This window comes from Verticillium nonalfalfae (assembly GCF_003724135.2).
Source record: "Verticillium nonalfalfae strain VnAa140/NRRL 66861 chromosome Unknown scaffold_64, whole genome shotgun sequence".
NCBI lineage: Eukaryota > Fungi > Ascomycota > Sordariomycetes > Glomerellales > Plectosphaerellaceae > Verticillium > Verticillium nonalfalfae.
In genome coordinates, this window is record NW_021167289.1 from 150,997 (window position 1) to 165,435 (window position 14,439).

Consider the following 14,439-nt stretch of genomic DNA (forward strand, 5'->3'; position numbering starts at 1 on the left):
TTTTCTCTACTTTCCCGCAAAATGGATTCCGTCGCGGTCAGGCGAAAAGATACCACAAAGGGCCCTCCTCTTCGGATCCTGTCGCTTGGTAAGTGGCAGAATGCTCAGGCAGACTGTTGTCATGATCTCACTACTAGCTGCTATATACCTTTTTCACCTTACACTGGCTGACGGCAATTGCCTCGTGACAGATGGAGGAGGCGTCCGTGGCTATTCGATGCTCATCATTGTGCAGGAGCTTATGCACCGTACCTACGTCGAAATCGAAGGGCATGCGCCTCGGCGAAACCAGATCCCCAAGCCATGCGACCACTTCGACCTCATCGTTGGTACCGGCACCGGCGGCCTCATCGCCTTGATGCTCGGGCGTTTACGTCTCGACCTCGAAACCTGCAAGGAACTCTATGTTCGCATGACAAGGATGGTGTTCGAGACGGACAAAACCATTGCCGGCATACCATATCGTTCGACCTTATTCAAGGCTTCTCGTCTAGAAACTGCAATCAAGGAAGCAGTTCGAGAACATACCATATACGAAAGGGAAGGCAATGACGGCACCCAGGCCGACGCAGTCAGCCCCCTCACTACGGCTTCCGGTCCTCGACGTCATTCCAGTAATGCCAGCGTTGTCAGTTTCAGTGCGCGGAGTCCTCAGGCCCAGATGGCACGCCCTGTCTTGAACTCCCGTTGGGGGAACCCGAACGCGAGGCTTTACGACTCCAGAGAGACAAGAACCAAGACGTGAGTATCCTCCCCAACCTATTGTCAGGCCATGAGTCCAGCACCGGCTAACACCATTGCAGTGCTGTTCTGACCATGTACAAAGGCGCCGGCAAGAGCAGCGCCCCCATGGTCCTTCGGTCCTACGACTCGAGAAGAGAGCCACCACCGGAGTTCGATTGCAAAATATGGGAAGCTGGCAGGGCCACGTGCGCTATCGGCCTCGCCTTCAAGCCTATTCAGATCGGGCAATCCGTCTTCCACGACGACGGCGCCGGCCCATTCAACCCAGCTCCGGAAGCTTTGGAGGAGGCTCTTGTTAATGAGTGGCCAGGCCGGGAGATTGGCGTCTTCGTCAGTGTGGGAACGGGAAGGCGGCCGAAGAGCAGCGATGCGAACCAACAAATGTGGTACGAGGGTTTCCTAGGCGAGTATGCGGATGCCCGACGAAGACTGATCGCCAAAATCGAGGGCTGTGAAACGACGCATGAGAGGATGAAGACGGAATATTTGCCAAACAGGAATGTCAACATCGAGAACTACTATCGTCTCAATGTGGAAATCGGAGTTGGAGAGTTTGGCATGAATGAATGGCACCGTTTGGCGGACATCAGCAGCGGAACACGACAATACCTGAGGCGGGAGGCGGAACAGAAGATGATACAAGGCGCGACATCCAAAATGGCCAAGATACACAAGGCCCATCAACGTTTGGCCCGCCTGCCAAATGTACCTGAACTGGTCAAGTCATCCGACACGTCCATGCCTTTCGCTGTTGAGCTGCCAGGTGATGAGCCTAGCTGGCCAGCACCTGGCACGCCACGGAGCCGGCAGTCCTACGAATCTGGAACCGACAATCTCCAGCTGCCTTTCGGCGCAACACCTTCACCCCGAAGCTCAGGCGAGCGTTTGCACTCACCGCCGCCTATGACGGGATCGCCGTCGGGCCGCCCAGCTCAACTGGCGCCACCGGTGGCTGACCCGGCCTCTCCCGACTCAGACAAGTTGGTCATCACTGCGCCGACTCCAGCACAGTACCGGCACGCAGCAGGGGCCGATAAGATTGCTATCATGAGCCCTGACGAGCATCCGCGATGGCAAGGGTCGAACGGGCAACATCCTTCTCATCAGCCTCAGCTTCCGCAACGCATCCCGCCTCCTCTACCACCCAAAACGCCGCTACCCGAGCGGCAGATGTCGCCTCGAGGCCCGCATGGGGCTCCTCCTCTGCCATATCCTACCGATGATGAACCCCCGCCCGTGAATATGGCCAGAAAGCCAGACTACAGAGGACGTTGAGGTCGACATACTGCAGATAGTCAACAGTTCCGTTCTTGCCTATGAGCAAGCTTGGGTTGCATTCGTTGCGGGGTTGAAATGAGTGTTCATTGGGCTGGCGTTCACTGGCTGTTGTTTTTCTTGGCCCTCGAGGCTTTCCGCAAGAATACCACGATATCATACAAACGTTTTTCTACTGTCCCGTCAGTCTTGGCTGTTTCCCGGGTGCGATGTTTTTGCCACAAAATGTGCATCAAGGCGTGTTCTTCTTCAGGAGGGTCCGTATGTCACCGATTCGAGAATGTCGTCAGCCATCCAAGTCCAAAAATGCTGCAATGAGGCGGGACTTCACATTTAATTTCAAAGGTTTGTGCAACGAACCATTGTAGTCAAGTTTCCAGCTCCAGTTATGAAAGACGATAAGCTTAATTGATCGCCGTCTCCCCTGCGGCACAGAAATATGCCCCTAATGTCGCATCGATGTAACGACACGAGTTTTTAACTTGTTCGGCATTCATTTGCTGGCGGTGTCTTGAATTAAGAGCTCGCAGATCTAGCTGTGTGTTTCGGTCCGGGGAACGACCAGCTTGAGTAGATGCCAAGATGGATATACGGCAGACCCCTATTACTCTTCAGGACTTCGCTATGGCGAAGGCCAACCACTTGACCACCGCTAACACTTGTCAAATGAGAACCTATGTTACATCGAATTGCATTAGGCAAGGGTGCCACTTAGGAAAACACTCAAATTCGAAGAAATGCTGCGTTTCTACAGGAAATAGCTTGAATGGTGACAGATTTATCGCGTTAAGCTGAGACATGTAGCGACGCTGAAACTTCCAGAGTATACAGCCTCCCATCCACGGCAGCCTCGATGTATTGCTGTTTCGGAAGCTGTCACGCTTCAAGTACCAACGAATGGATGACGTGTATCAGATGTTCACAACAGCTTCCGGCTGGTTCCATGGTGCCCGATTTGAGTGCAAACTTCTGTTCTTCGAGGCACCGTCGTAGTGTGGCGGTGGCCGTTGCGCTGAAGCAAGCCAGGCTCGACTCGATTGAAGGATAATACAGGTGCATCGTCAGGGGTTGAGTGCCGTTTGATGCCGATTCGAACTTCCCAAGCCAGGCTCCCACTTCGTGTGAGCGCTGTCGAGTTGCGTCGTCATGCCATGAAATGGGTTCAAACTGCTGAAGAAGAAAATGGCTGCGTCCAAGGCTAGTTTTCCAGACTTGACAGGGGATCGTATGATTATAGGAGCAGCTTCAGCCCTACGGCGGCCCCATGAGGTCGTCCATGTTCGGCTGTTGAGTCAGACATGACTGACACATGCAGCATCAGTATGAGGGCGGGATTGCTGCACCTTCTCGGTACACGCGCCGCGTCGTGATTGGTATCGGGACCATGAAGAAGCTAGACCAGGGAGCTGAGAGGAGCAGCACCGATTTGTGGATGGATGCAGCCTGACAAATACATTATTCAGAATCGGCCCCAGGGGAAAAGGGGGTGAAGAGGATGTTTGGCGATCCTCGAGGGGCGAGTATGCCGGCACCACTGCACCCTGAATCAATAATACCATCCAGCCCTACCCGCTCCGTCGGACTCGCCACTGGCTTCACGATTGGCGATGGTCTTGCGCTGATGCTCGACTCAGGTGCTTGATCGTGGTATCCGTCGGTCCGGGGAACCGAGAAGGGATGGCATGGAATGAACCCATCATGACAGCTTCATGTGGGGGAGGTGCCAGGTTGAAATTCTGTCGGCTCGCATCAGTCTTGATATTCTGTATCTTAATGCGAACCAGGGGAAGGGCAGGTCGTACTCAGATTCAAGGTCATGGGCGGCGATGGACCGGTGCGACTGCAGTAATTTACCTTTCCCTCCCCCAGTGAACGAGAATCTTCATGCGCTGTGCCCTGGTGATAGGCCAAAAGATGTAGTCACGCTGGCGCAACAATGTAACGCCGTCATCGACAAGTCGAGATATACAGTCACCCAAAACTACCTGACCTGGGTAGGCTGGCCTGCTGCCCTCGACGGCCTTTTTCAGCGTCGTGGAGGCTGAATTGGGTCGTGTTACCCATGACCCTGCATAGTGACTACCTTAAACTGAGATGAGCTCCTCTCTTAACTGCCACGTCAGCCTGTGTCTCCATCACCAAACTTTCACCACAATACACTTGGGAGACGTCGACAGATACGTGGTCGGAACTTGCCTTTGTCCCCCGGACCCAAATTTGTTCACATCACCAGATACAGTGCACATGGAATAGATTTCGGACGCGTCCAGACCATCACTGGAATATTGCATGATGGCCCGAGATAGCGGTTTAATATAGGAACCCTTGATATTGTGGATCGAGAAGGCATCCTCGAAACCCAGAGAGATCACAGCCGACAATACCCTTTCGCTCCAGACCCAGATGTCGGCCACGCCTCAGAGCAGAGATCGTGGTGAGGTCGCGCAATCACTCGCTCTTTCTTCACCGTTGGCACAAGGCGCATGGAACTGCCTGCCTCAGAATGGCCACTAGCAAGGTCGCTCATTGCATGGAGCACGGCCACAGATGAGCCCGCTGCCTGACCACGTCTATCGAAGCTCGTGATTGCTGGCAGAGAGAGAGAGAGTGACAGAGAGGTAGAGGCACACAAGGTCCGAATCAAGAGCACAGGTCGCGACTTGCTCCCGCCACCCCGGGAGTGAGCGAGCTTGTGTCCCAGAATACCCGAGAAAGGCTCTGAAGCACTCGAGACGTGATGCAGGTGCGAAGATGGCAAGATAGCCCCTATGCGGGCTAGCCTTGCCAGCCCGCCTGGTTCATCATGATGTGGGCACAGGAGACACCTGAACTCTATGCCCGCAGGGCTGTTCACAACGCCGCCTCGAGTCTACCGCGTAGGTCTAGGCCGCAAGCTCCTTCCCTGCGTAGCTCGCCGGCCCTGCACAGGGCACGCGGCTCACCCACAGTCGTCTGGCCGGGACAGGAAGGGGCGATGGACACATTCGGAGCACGCCTTGGGACGCTCCTGTCTCGCCAAGCCGCCGGGAGCTGCCCGTTGCCCGTGGCTAGGCAGGTACATGTAGGTGACTGTCGCGCTATGCCCGGCTACGCGCGATATGCCTGGCTACACGCGACTTCATATGTGCTACCTTGAACGGACGCGCGTGAAGAGGCGCGAACAAGACGCATGGTGCTAAGCCCTGAGACCCAGAGACTAACGACCAGCTACCTACCTACTGATAGGCATGATACCATGTTGTTTCTGGCAGGACCCGGTCAAGGGCGAGTCAGGCATGGGGACGAGGGGGTCACGATGGTGCGGACGGAGAGGGACGAGTCCGCAGCGGGGGCCAGCGCCCAGACCAAATGGGTGGAGAGAACTGCAAGGCGCACAGAAGAGGTTTCAAGGCTCGAGGCTAAGATGGTTTGCTCCAAGTCAAGTCGACGAACTTGTTACGTGGCACCGCCAGCTTTGAAGTTGTGCCGTGATGGGCGGGGCAAGTGTGTGAATACACAGCATATCTGCCTTAAAAGGGGTAGAGTAGCGACGATTGGCTGTGACAACCTCGTCAGCCTCACAGGCTTTGCAAGCGCGCATACGAGGATGGCGCGAATGCAGATGACATAGCCGTGCGCAGCCTCCGCTTCCGTCTCCGCCCCTTCCATCCTCTTCACTCCCAAGTTCGATGGAAGTGGTGTTGATAGCGATGGGGCATCGACTACAGGCCAGGCAACAATGCAGACCGACAGACCGACAGACAGACGCTTGTGGTGGGTAGCCTGGGGGCCATGTGCTTGCGGCCGGCCCTGCGAGGAGGTTTGATCGGATATCGGGTCATGCACTTTGCTAGTCCAAGCATTCCCAGGCACCCTAGGTTGACGCGCGCGGTATCCGGCGGCGGTCTGTCGAAGCGGGTTCCGCCCGCTCGATCCGCTCTACATTTTGCATTCTACTGCACAGTCCATGTCCAAATCCTGGCCCGCGCCCAGCTTCCTACCTCTCACTTTGCCCTTCGTCCAATCTGGTTCGTAGAAGAGAGGCTTGGCTTCTTCTGAAAGGGGGTTCCATAGAACATCAACCCGTACTAAGAGAGCATGGTTTCACCACATAGGGGGGGAAAAAACGCCAGAGGCGACAGCGACACTCTCGGGAACGAACAGGCAGAGACAGGGAGAGAGAGAGAGATGGAGAGTCGTTGGCGCCAGACGCAGCCCAAGCCAACATGGGGAAGTGATGAACACACACAAAATGACAAAACGTGGATGCCAAGCGGGGGCGACAGGGGGTACCGCCGCGGAGGCAGGTTGGGCAGACGCCGGCCCCGACCAGCAAGATGGTGTACCGGCCACGTTTTCCACCCCTTGCCGCTGCCCACGGTCGGGTACCGTTGACTTGTCGGCGTAGGCAGACAGGCCAGCGTAACACGTGCCCATCGCAAACGTACCGTCTCCCTCCCTCCAGGGGGGAGGGGGGATGGTGGCAAACGAACTGAATAAGGAAACATCATGCATGGTGAGAAGGTACCTTACGTGGCGAGGGAAGATGCGATGCATTCACAACGTACACGACTGACCAATGAACAAGGGCGGGGGAGGGGGTTCCTGCGATGCGTCGCGCAGGCCATGTCAGCTGCTGCCGTCGAAAGGAAAAGATGGCTCGGGCCAGGGCTGGGGCTCAGTGTGACGGATGCTGTGGGCTGAGCAACGGCGGTGAAGGATGGTGAGCTGAGACCTGGCGTGGAAGGGTGTCCAGCAACTGGCAAGAAGCGGTACGAGGCGTGCGACGCCGCGCTGTCTGTTTTGCCCCGATGTCCTCATCTTCCAATGGCGATCAGAAGCGACCGGAAATGTGGTTCACACATCAAGCTGAGACGCCGCCAGTCATAGTGAGAGCAGAAGGGACGGGCGGAAACATGGAACGAAAAAAAAAACCCCCCCAAAAAAAGAAAGACATGGTGACCGAACAAAATAGTCACGACCAATTCACCACCCACCTACACTCTAACGACCGACGGCCAACGGATGTCGGGAGGGTGGGCGGTCAAAGTACCTTGAGGTAGTAACAGCACAGATTCAAGACCAGTCTTCTGCGAGATCGAATAGCAATCAAAAGAACTGGTGCGTGCCCACCGTCTAGGCCGTTAGCCAAGCAGCCGGCGTGGGCGGCAAGCTGAGTCGCTCGCCCTTCTGGAAGGGCTTGGAAGCGTTCCGGTGCTACAGGAGCTGCATGAGCTGCAGGGTGCTAACAGGTCGGAAGCCCAAGAGGCCGCCAGAAGGTTTCTGGAAGGAATGCCCATCGATGGAACTTCCGGTACTTGGCCCGGAGTCCAGCAAACAGAGTTTGAGTCTGCCGAAGTCCCAAGACTGAATGCTACTTGCATGACAGACCACGTTTCTTGTTTCGCAATCGGAAGGCTAAAACGCTCATTGCGCTGACCAGTCGGAAGTGCATCGCTTGCTCATCTGTGCAAGACAAAGAATCCACCGGCGATATGGTGACACCACTCCTCTCACGGTTTTCCTCTTGCCCACCACTCGGGCCCCAAGGGCACTCCTCGGTGCCACTGCAGATCGCCTGAGGCTCCGCTGTTCAAGCTTCTTCTCTGCATCCTTCGTCGCGACTTCCAGTTTCGTCCTTCTCCTCTTCATCCATTGACGCCCTCCCCCTCTCCTCGCGAGCTGGCGCAGAGGTCTTGGGTCCATCTGCCACCAAGGAATCTGCCGGCGCTACTGTTGGCTCCAATTAAATGGGTATACTAGAAACAAGTGCGCATACTGGTTGGCTCACCTCGTACCCGCCGCCGGCATCGGCGTGATTAATGGGGCATAGCCAGCTGCCAGGGCCAAGGGTAAGAAAGGAAGACCTTAACGCCGATGCCAGCTCGCAGTAGCGTGCAGATAGTCCTGAGTCATGGTGCAGATAGCCCGGTCGCATGTCGGGAACAACGCCGACAACGACCAGTGTGTCTCGGAGCTTCGCGGAGCCAATGAGCAGCGTAACAGGGTTCACTGGCATGCATATTTGGGGGCAGCGATCATGTGCGATCTCATAGAATATGCATATGCTTTTTGAACGGCGTTGCCATTTGACCTAAGTACTGCGTTCCCGAAAGCGTAGACATGTGTCACGACCCGTTGACGTGCATCGCTACGATGTGGCCAGTAAGAAACGGTGCGGCGTTCTAGGGTTCGTATCCGCTCCATGTTGGAGGAGACGGAAGAAGTGAATTTGTTCAGAGTTTGCTGGTGGTTTTCGCTATGACGGCACCGGCAGGGCTATCAGCACCGGCCCGGTCACCGACATGGATGCGCTCCAGACCGCGGCGCATCTCGAGACTCATACCAGAGGCCACAGGCCGGCCGGTGGAGCGCTCGACAAACACTTGAATGAATTCCCCGACGGCTCTGACGTCCGGAATGCCCTTTTCGAAGAGACCAATCTCATAGGTGACGCTCGTCTTACCGAGCTTGTTGACGCGCAAGGCCAGTTCGGCTACAGCGGGGAATGAAATGGATGCGAAGTAATCGCTGTGCGAATGCACGACCACGCCGTGCTGCGGGGAAGACGCCGGCTGAAGTCCGCAGTGTTCGATGAGGTAGGTGTTGACCACCGAGTCATACAAGAAATTGTATACGGAGTTGTTCATGTGTTGGTACATGTCGTTATCGGCCCTGGATTGCTCATGGTTATTCATTGCACTCCCCCCCCCTCTCAAGTCCATGGAACAACTGGGTGGGAAAGAGGCACCCACCATCGCGTCCGGTAGTCAAGAATGTAGTGATAATCCTGCCGGCGACGCTGTTTGAGCTCTCGGTGCGAGGCAGCCATGGTCTCGTGGTCTGTTATCTGGTGTTCGTTGGACAGCGCACACAAGGCCGATGGTGGTGTGGACTGGCGGTGGGTAATTGCAAGAAGTTGATACGTCAAGAGAAGAGGAACAGACCAGAAGGGTGGGGGGAGGGGCGCTTCTTCCAGGTTTCTAGACTGGTAGATCCCGAAACTATTCAGATAGTGGTTAAGAAGCAAGCTGTGTACATGGACCTGGGAATGGCACTATGCGTGTCGGTCGAGTATCGTTCACTCCCCTCCGCAAGTGACAGAGGGCGATCAGGGGACGGAGCCGACTCGAGACAGATATAGCGGGCGAGGCCACAAATGATGAGCCGGAACCGAGGCTTGTTGATTTGGCGGCGAGAGGGATAGCGGGGGCGATGTCGTGCACAGACCATGCAAGGCTCGACCGGTCCAATCTGCCGCGACTCACCGCCCAATATTTTCTGACTCTCGACGCAGATCGCATCCTCAGCGGCCGTTTGAGATGAGTAGAGGTCGAAACAACTTGCTCTGCGTTACCTTCGTCTGCTGCGCTACCGCACCACCCCATCACGCGCATCAACCAGTCCGTCCTTACAAGGCTGGTACCACCCCGATCATCAAAGTGGCTGCCCTCGGACGTCTCTTGGCGCCTTTCGTGCGGTTGACCCGATCCATCGTCGCCTCGCCCATGACATCTACGTCGCCCCCTGACCCGGTGCCTTCGCAGCTGGCCATGGAACAGGCAGAGGCAGCGCAGACAGCGCTGCCGCCCGCTCGGAAGACGGAAAAGAAGCAGAAGAAGAGGAAACCCGATCATGGCAATGCTCTCCCGGATACCATCATCACCCCTCTCGAAGGACCCTGGCCGCGTCCCTACGTCATTGAGGATGGCCTGCGCAAAGTGGAACCGTATTATCACACCTTCAACACCTACTGCAAGGAACGCTGGCGTGGTCGCACCTTGATAGACGTGTTTTCCTGCGAGTTCCGGGACCGAACACCCGAGTACTATCGGAAATGCATGGACGATGGCAAAATTGCGGCCAACGGCAAAGTCGTTGGCGCCGATTATGTCATCAGAAACGGTGATCTAGTCAGTCACACCTCCCATCGCCACGAACCGCCCGTCACGGCGGAGCCCATTGCCGTCATCCACGAGGACAATGACTATCTCATCGTTAACAAACCGGCGGGCGTTCCGGTCCACCCCGCCGGCCGCTACAACTTCAACTCGGTTGTTGAGATCCTCAAGTCCGAGCGTGGTGCGCACTTCATGCCCCGCCCCTGTCACCGGCTCGATCGTCTGACGAGTGGTATCCTGTGCTTCGGCAAGACTGCGCAAGCTGCTACCGACCTAAGCCGTCAAATACAGGCGCGGATGGTGCGCAAAGAGTATGTCGCCCGGGTCATCGGCCACTTTCCCGATGGCGAGGTGGTTTGCGACCAGCCGCTGCTGCAGATATCACCCCGTCTGGGTCTCAACCGTGTCCGTGCCAACGGCAAATTCGCTCGTACCGTCTTCAAGCGCCTGGCCTACTACCCTCCGCCGTTGTCCGATGTCGACGGCGGGCCGGAACAAAGACCCAAGACGCCCGAGGAAGCCGCAGATGAGGAGCAGCGCCCGTGGACTGCCAAGAAGGGTTACTCCATCGTCCGCTGTCTGCCCCTGACCGGCCGGACGCACCAGATCCGCGTGCATTTGCAGTTCCTCGGTTATCCCATCCAGAACGACCCGATATACGCCAACCAAAGAGTCTGGGGGTTCGATCTCGGCTGTAACGATGACGGGACTACGCACACGGATGAGGATATCATGTCGCGTCTCGAGAAGATGGGTAAAGAAGAAGTCGCTGATGCAGTAGCATACCACGAAGAAATGGTGGATCTGTACCACAAACGAAGGGCTGAGAAGCTCTCTGGTGAACTGTGCAAGACGTGCGACACGCCGCTCTACACGGACCCAGGTGATCAGGAGCTGTCTTTGTTCCTTCACAGTCTTCGATACGAGGATTCGGGAGGCGAATGGAGTTATTGCAGCCCTCTGCCTCCCTGGGCGCTTCCACCGAGTGGCATGAGTGGACCGACAGCAGTAGGGGGGCTGGGAGAACTTGTGGAAGCTGTCAAGGATGACCCAATCGATCTGACCTCGTAGAGGCTGTCTTGCTTCCCTGCCTGTGGTGTGTCCATTTGCTGCATGCAAATTGACGTGAACTGGGAGTCTAAAGCGAAGGAATAGAATATCCTGTCACATCTTCGCGAGGCTTCTGACTTGTGAGCATGTCTTTACTCACGCCGCAGCCTCCCTGATGTCGACCAGTTTTGAAAATGGCCCGGAGTTGCTACAATTCGGCACGCCCGAGCCAGGTAGGTGGAGCCGCTTTCTCACCGGTTGCCATTTTAGGTGCCCATAGGCTCTGATTCTCCGAAAGCCAACTCTTTGCCTTGGCTCCTGTCGGCTGGGCTGGCTACGTTGGAAGCTCGCTCCTGAGTGGCTGGTGGTTGTGGAAGCTTGCGCCGCACAAAGTAACACCCCCCCCTCCCCCCCCCCCCAAAAAAAAACCCAGCGAACCAAAGTCACTTGGGTATCTCCGCTGCTGGCTCAATCTATGCCTCAGCTTCTTTCCCTCTCAGCGCTCCGCGACACCTAGCAGATTCGCCCTCATGAAGAAGTAGGCCTGGCCCTGCCTTTTGTTGCGGCAAAGACAGCCATTGCGCCACTACGGAGCCACCCGGCCAGTACTGGGTACGACAAGTTGTCACGCAGACTACTGTGTGCCGCAACCACCATCACGGACCAGGATATCACCTTTCGATGCCTTGCCCGATAGCTCGTCCCGCAAACGGAGTCAAGTCCGAGTTGCGACCGCTGTTGGAGGGGTCTGAAAGAAATCCCAAGCCGGGGGACTGGGCCAACCACCCATCGCTTCGGTACTACGCATTCCACGCCCGTGTGTTGCCGACGTACCCCGGTACGTACCCTGCGCGCCCGGACCCAAACCACCTGATGGATCAGAGGTGGTGCGTAATCCCGCGGCCGCTGTCTCTTCCACCTCCCCGAACATGAGGTTACTGCTGTACATGGCTTAACCAAAGGCTCCTGCTCCATCGATCATTCCGATTTCCAAAGTCGCAAGCGTCGTCAGCATCAAGGCTCGCCCGACAAGCTAATCGATTCATCTACCTGTGTCAGATGGCTCAATCAACATATTCACATTGAGGTGAGTAGCGGGCTCGTGTGGCTGGCGACACCCACAGGACATCGCATACGCCTAACCACAACCTCGGGTGCGCTTTGTGGAGTCGACCGCCACTCTCGGGGCCGCGTCCTGGATAACAGTAGAGTGGCCTGATTGATGGCTGAGGAAGCCTGGAATTGAGGACAAGGAGAGTCGGGCAGCACGATCCATTCAGTCGGCACGCAGCGCCACTGATCTCGTAAAAAGGTAGAATGGCCGTTATGGTGAATGATTGTTGATATAGACAACCCGGGTTGCGCAGTGCATCAAGGTAAATCTTCGCAGCTTTGTACGGCACCGGCGAGGCCGGCGGCCTTAATGCCGACACACAGCATGGGCTCAGGCCGCTTTGGTACCACAGCTCGGCAGGTGAAGTTCACTTGTCTAGTCCCTCCAAAGTAGCTTCATGTCTGTCGACCACAGGTTTTGGTTCGGTCTCGGCTCTGCTGAAATGGCTTTCTTTCTTGTCGCTGTAGTGGTAGTTGAGCTCAGAAACTGCGTAGATGCGGGGAATGGGAGATGATCTGCACTGGCAAATCTGGCAGTTGTTGGATGAGCTCGGCATTTCCCCCGGGGCGCAAGCTGAGCTTGGCCGACACGGCTGCCTCTGCCCAGCTTTTCCGAACGACAATGTTCCTTGTTCATCACGTTTGCCAGAACCCTTCAATGCCTCCGGCAAGACGTTGCACATGCCAACTGCACTCATTCTTCGACTTCCACTGCCACCAGCCTGGCACCTACCACCGCGGTTGATTTTTGTCTCCATCGAGCTCCATCGAGGACTGCGGCACAGACTGCTCGTCAAGAGAGTGAAGCAAGGAGACAAGCACGGCCACAAGGGATGGTTAAAGGGTGATGACACGGTGTCGAAAGCAATGGGGCTATTCGCCATGCCTGACGCTTGAGCCAGAGGCAGCGAACGGAAAAGAAGGTCGGCAATCATCATCTGCCAGGCCTAAAATCACTATACTTCTCCGTAGCGGGTAGTCTAAAGAACACGCTTAAGCTCACCTTCTGTGTCTTCAAGGGCCAGCCGGGGGTCTTTGGTCACGTCCTTTGTTCGCCTTCCATCCTCACATGGAGTGTGCGATCGGAGATTCTGCGGACATGTCGCCGTCGCTGTTCGGAAGCGTCCACGGAGGGATAGGTCTGGCTGGTGCTGGATGGCTGACTGGCTGGCGACGGCGTATTTTCATCCCCTTGGTCTCGGTTATTGTTCCTCGCAATGAAGAAACGGACGGCGCGATGCAGTGCAGTCGAGTTCAGCTGTCTGTGTCTCCAAGCGTTTCCCGCCATTGTGTTCCATCTCACTTGCACACCGGCCGGTGTTTCTTTCGGCAACACAACCTGAGCTGAGCTCCATGCCGCTGGGCCGCTCGTTCATCGGCAGTGGCATAACGCCGATGAGTTTCTGCCTTGCCACTCGTGGCGATGATAGCGTGTGTGTGTATGTGAGTGTGTGCTTGATCCCACGACGGTCTGGAAGGCTGCACAATACGTATGTTGTGATTGTGTTTTATCGACTGCATACCGTCGAGATACATTGAGCTGATCGATACGGGTTGTCCCAGGAGCCCCCCCAGGATTGTTTCTCCGAGACCTCGGCAAAGGAGGCGGTGGGATTTTGGATCAAGGATCGGGCAAATCTGGCGCTGGCCACTGGTTGGTTCTGGCTCCCTGCCTCGTTCGTGCTCTCCTGCTCTTGCTCTGCTTCATCGGGTCAGTAGAGCGTCATCAGGTTGCTTCCAAATGGCTTTTCTGGGCAGCCGTCGAAAGTCTGATGGACAGGCGGTGCGATCCAAAGGTCCGTCCCAGAGACAACCTGAGTGCACGGCGACTCCACTGTATCTACCCAGTGTTTCTAGCGGCACATCAGACCAACAGAGTTTTACACGAATTCGGAGTAGCCTAAACTCTAATTCCCTGAGGAACACAGGCCCCCCCTGGCCAGGCGACCCGGGCGCTGCCAGACGGATCAGAGAAGGGTAGGACATACCAGACGAGCGCCAGAGTAATCCCCGACCGTGACATCGATGGGGCTACAAGGCCCAGGGGGAAGGGAGAAGGGGGGAGGGGGGCCAGTGTTGTCATCAAGATTCTTCTTTCATCGACACACACCCCGACCCTCTTCTTCTGGGCCTTTCGCACACCCCCGAGCACGCCCCCCCTGGCCCCCGGTCACTCCTCGCCTTCCATGAGGGTTCCTGGGACTCGAGAGTCGAAGACCAAGCAGCATGGGAGGCCCCGTTCTGCACTATACCGAATAAAGACCGGGATCATAGCAAGGATCAGGGCTCTAACGGGACTTTGTACGTAGTAGCAACAAACTCCTATGGCCTTGCGTTTTACTGTAACCTCTCCCCCCCCCTGGGTACCAGAACCAGA

General features: G+C 56.3%; 3 protein-coding genes across 3 annotated transcripts; 2 read left to right on the top strand and 1 right to left on the bottom strand.

Annotated features, from left to right (window-relative positions):
• Positions 1–21: 21 nt before the first annotated feature.
• D7B24_007770 (uncharacterized protein) lies at positions 22–2,019 on the top strand (the record flags this gene model as incomplete). Its single annotated transcript, XM_028641874.1, has 3 exons — positions 22–88; positions 192–741; positions 804–2,019. 3 exons carry the CDS (start codon positions 22–24, stop codon positions 2,017–2,019), a joined length of 1,833 nt encoding a protein of 610 aa, XP_028494259.1.
• Positions 2,020–8,234: 6,215 nt separating this feature from the next.
• Positions 8,235–8,830, bottom strand: D7B24_007771 (uncharacterized protein; the record flags this gene model as incomplete). Its single annotated transcript, XM_028641875.1, has 2 exons — positions 8,235–8,673; positions 8,754–8,830. The coding sequence occupies 2 exons, from the start codon at positions 8,828–8,830 to the stop codon at positions 8,235–8,237; spliced, it is 516 nt and encodes a 171-aa protein (XP_028494260.1).
• Positions 8,831–9,320: 490 nt separating this feature from the next.
• Positions 9,321–10,970, top strand: D7B24_007772 (uncharacterized protein; the record flags this gene model as incomplete). The annotated part of the gene is made up of 1 exon (XM_028641876.1): positions 9,321–10,970. One exon carries the CDS (start codon positions 9,321–9,323, stop codon positions 10,968–10,970), a length of 1,650 nt encoding a protein of 549 aa, XP_028494261.1.
• Positions 10,971–14,439: the final 3,469 nt, after the last annotated feature.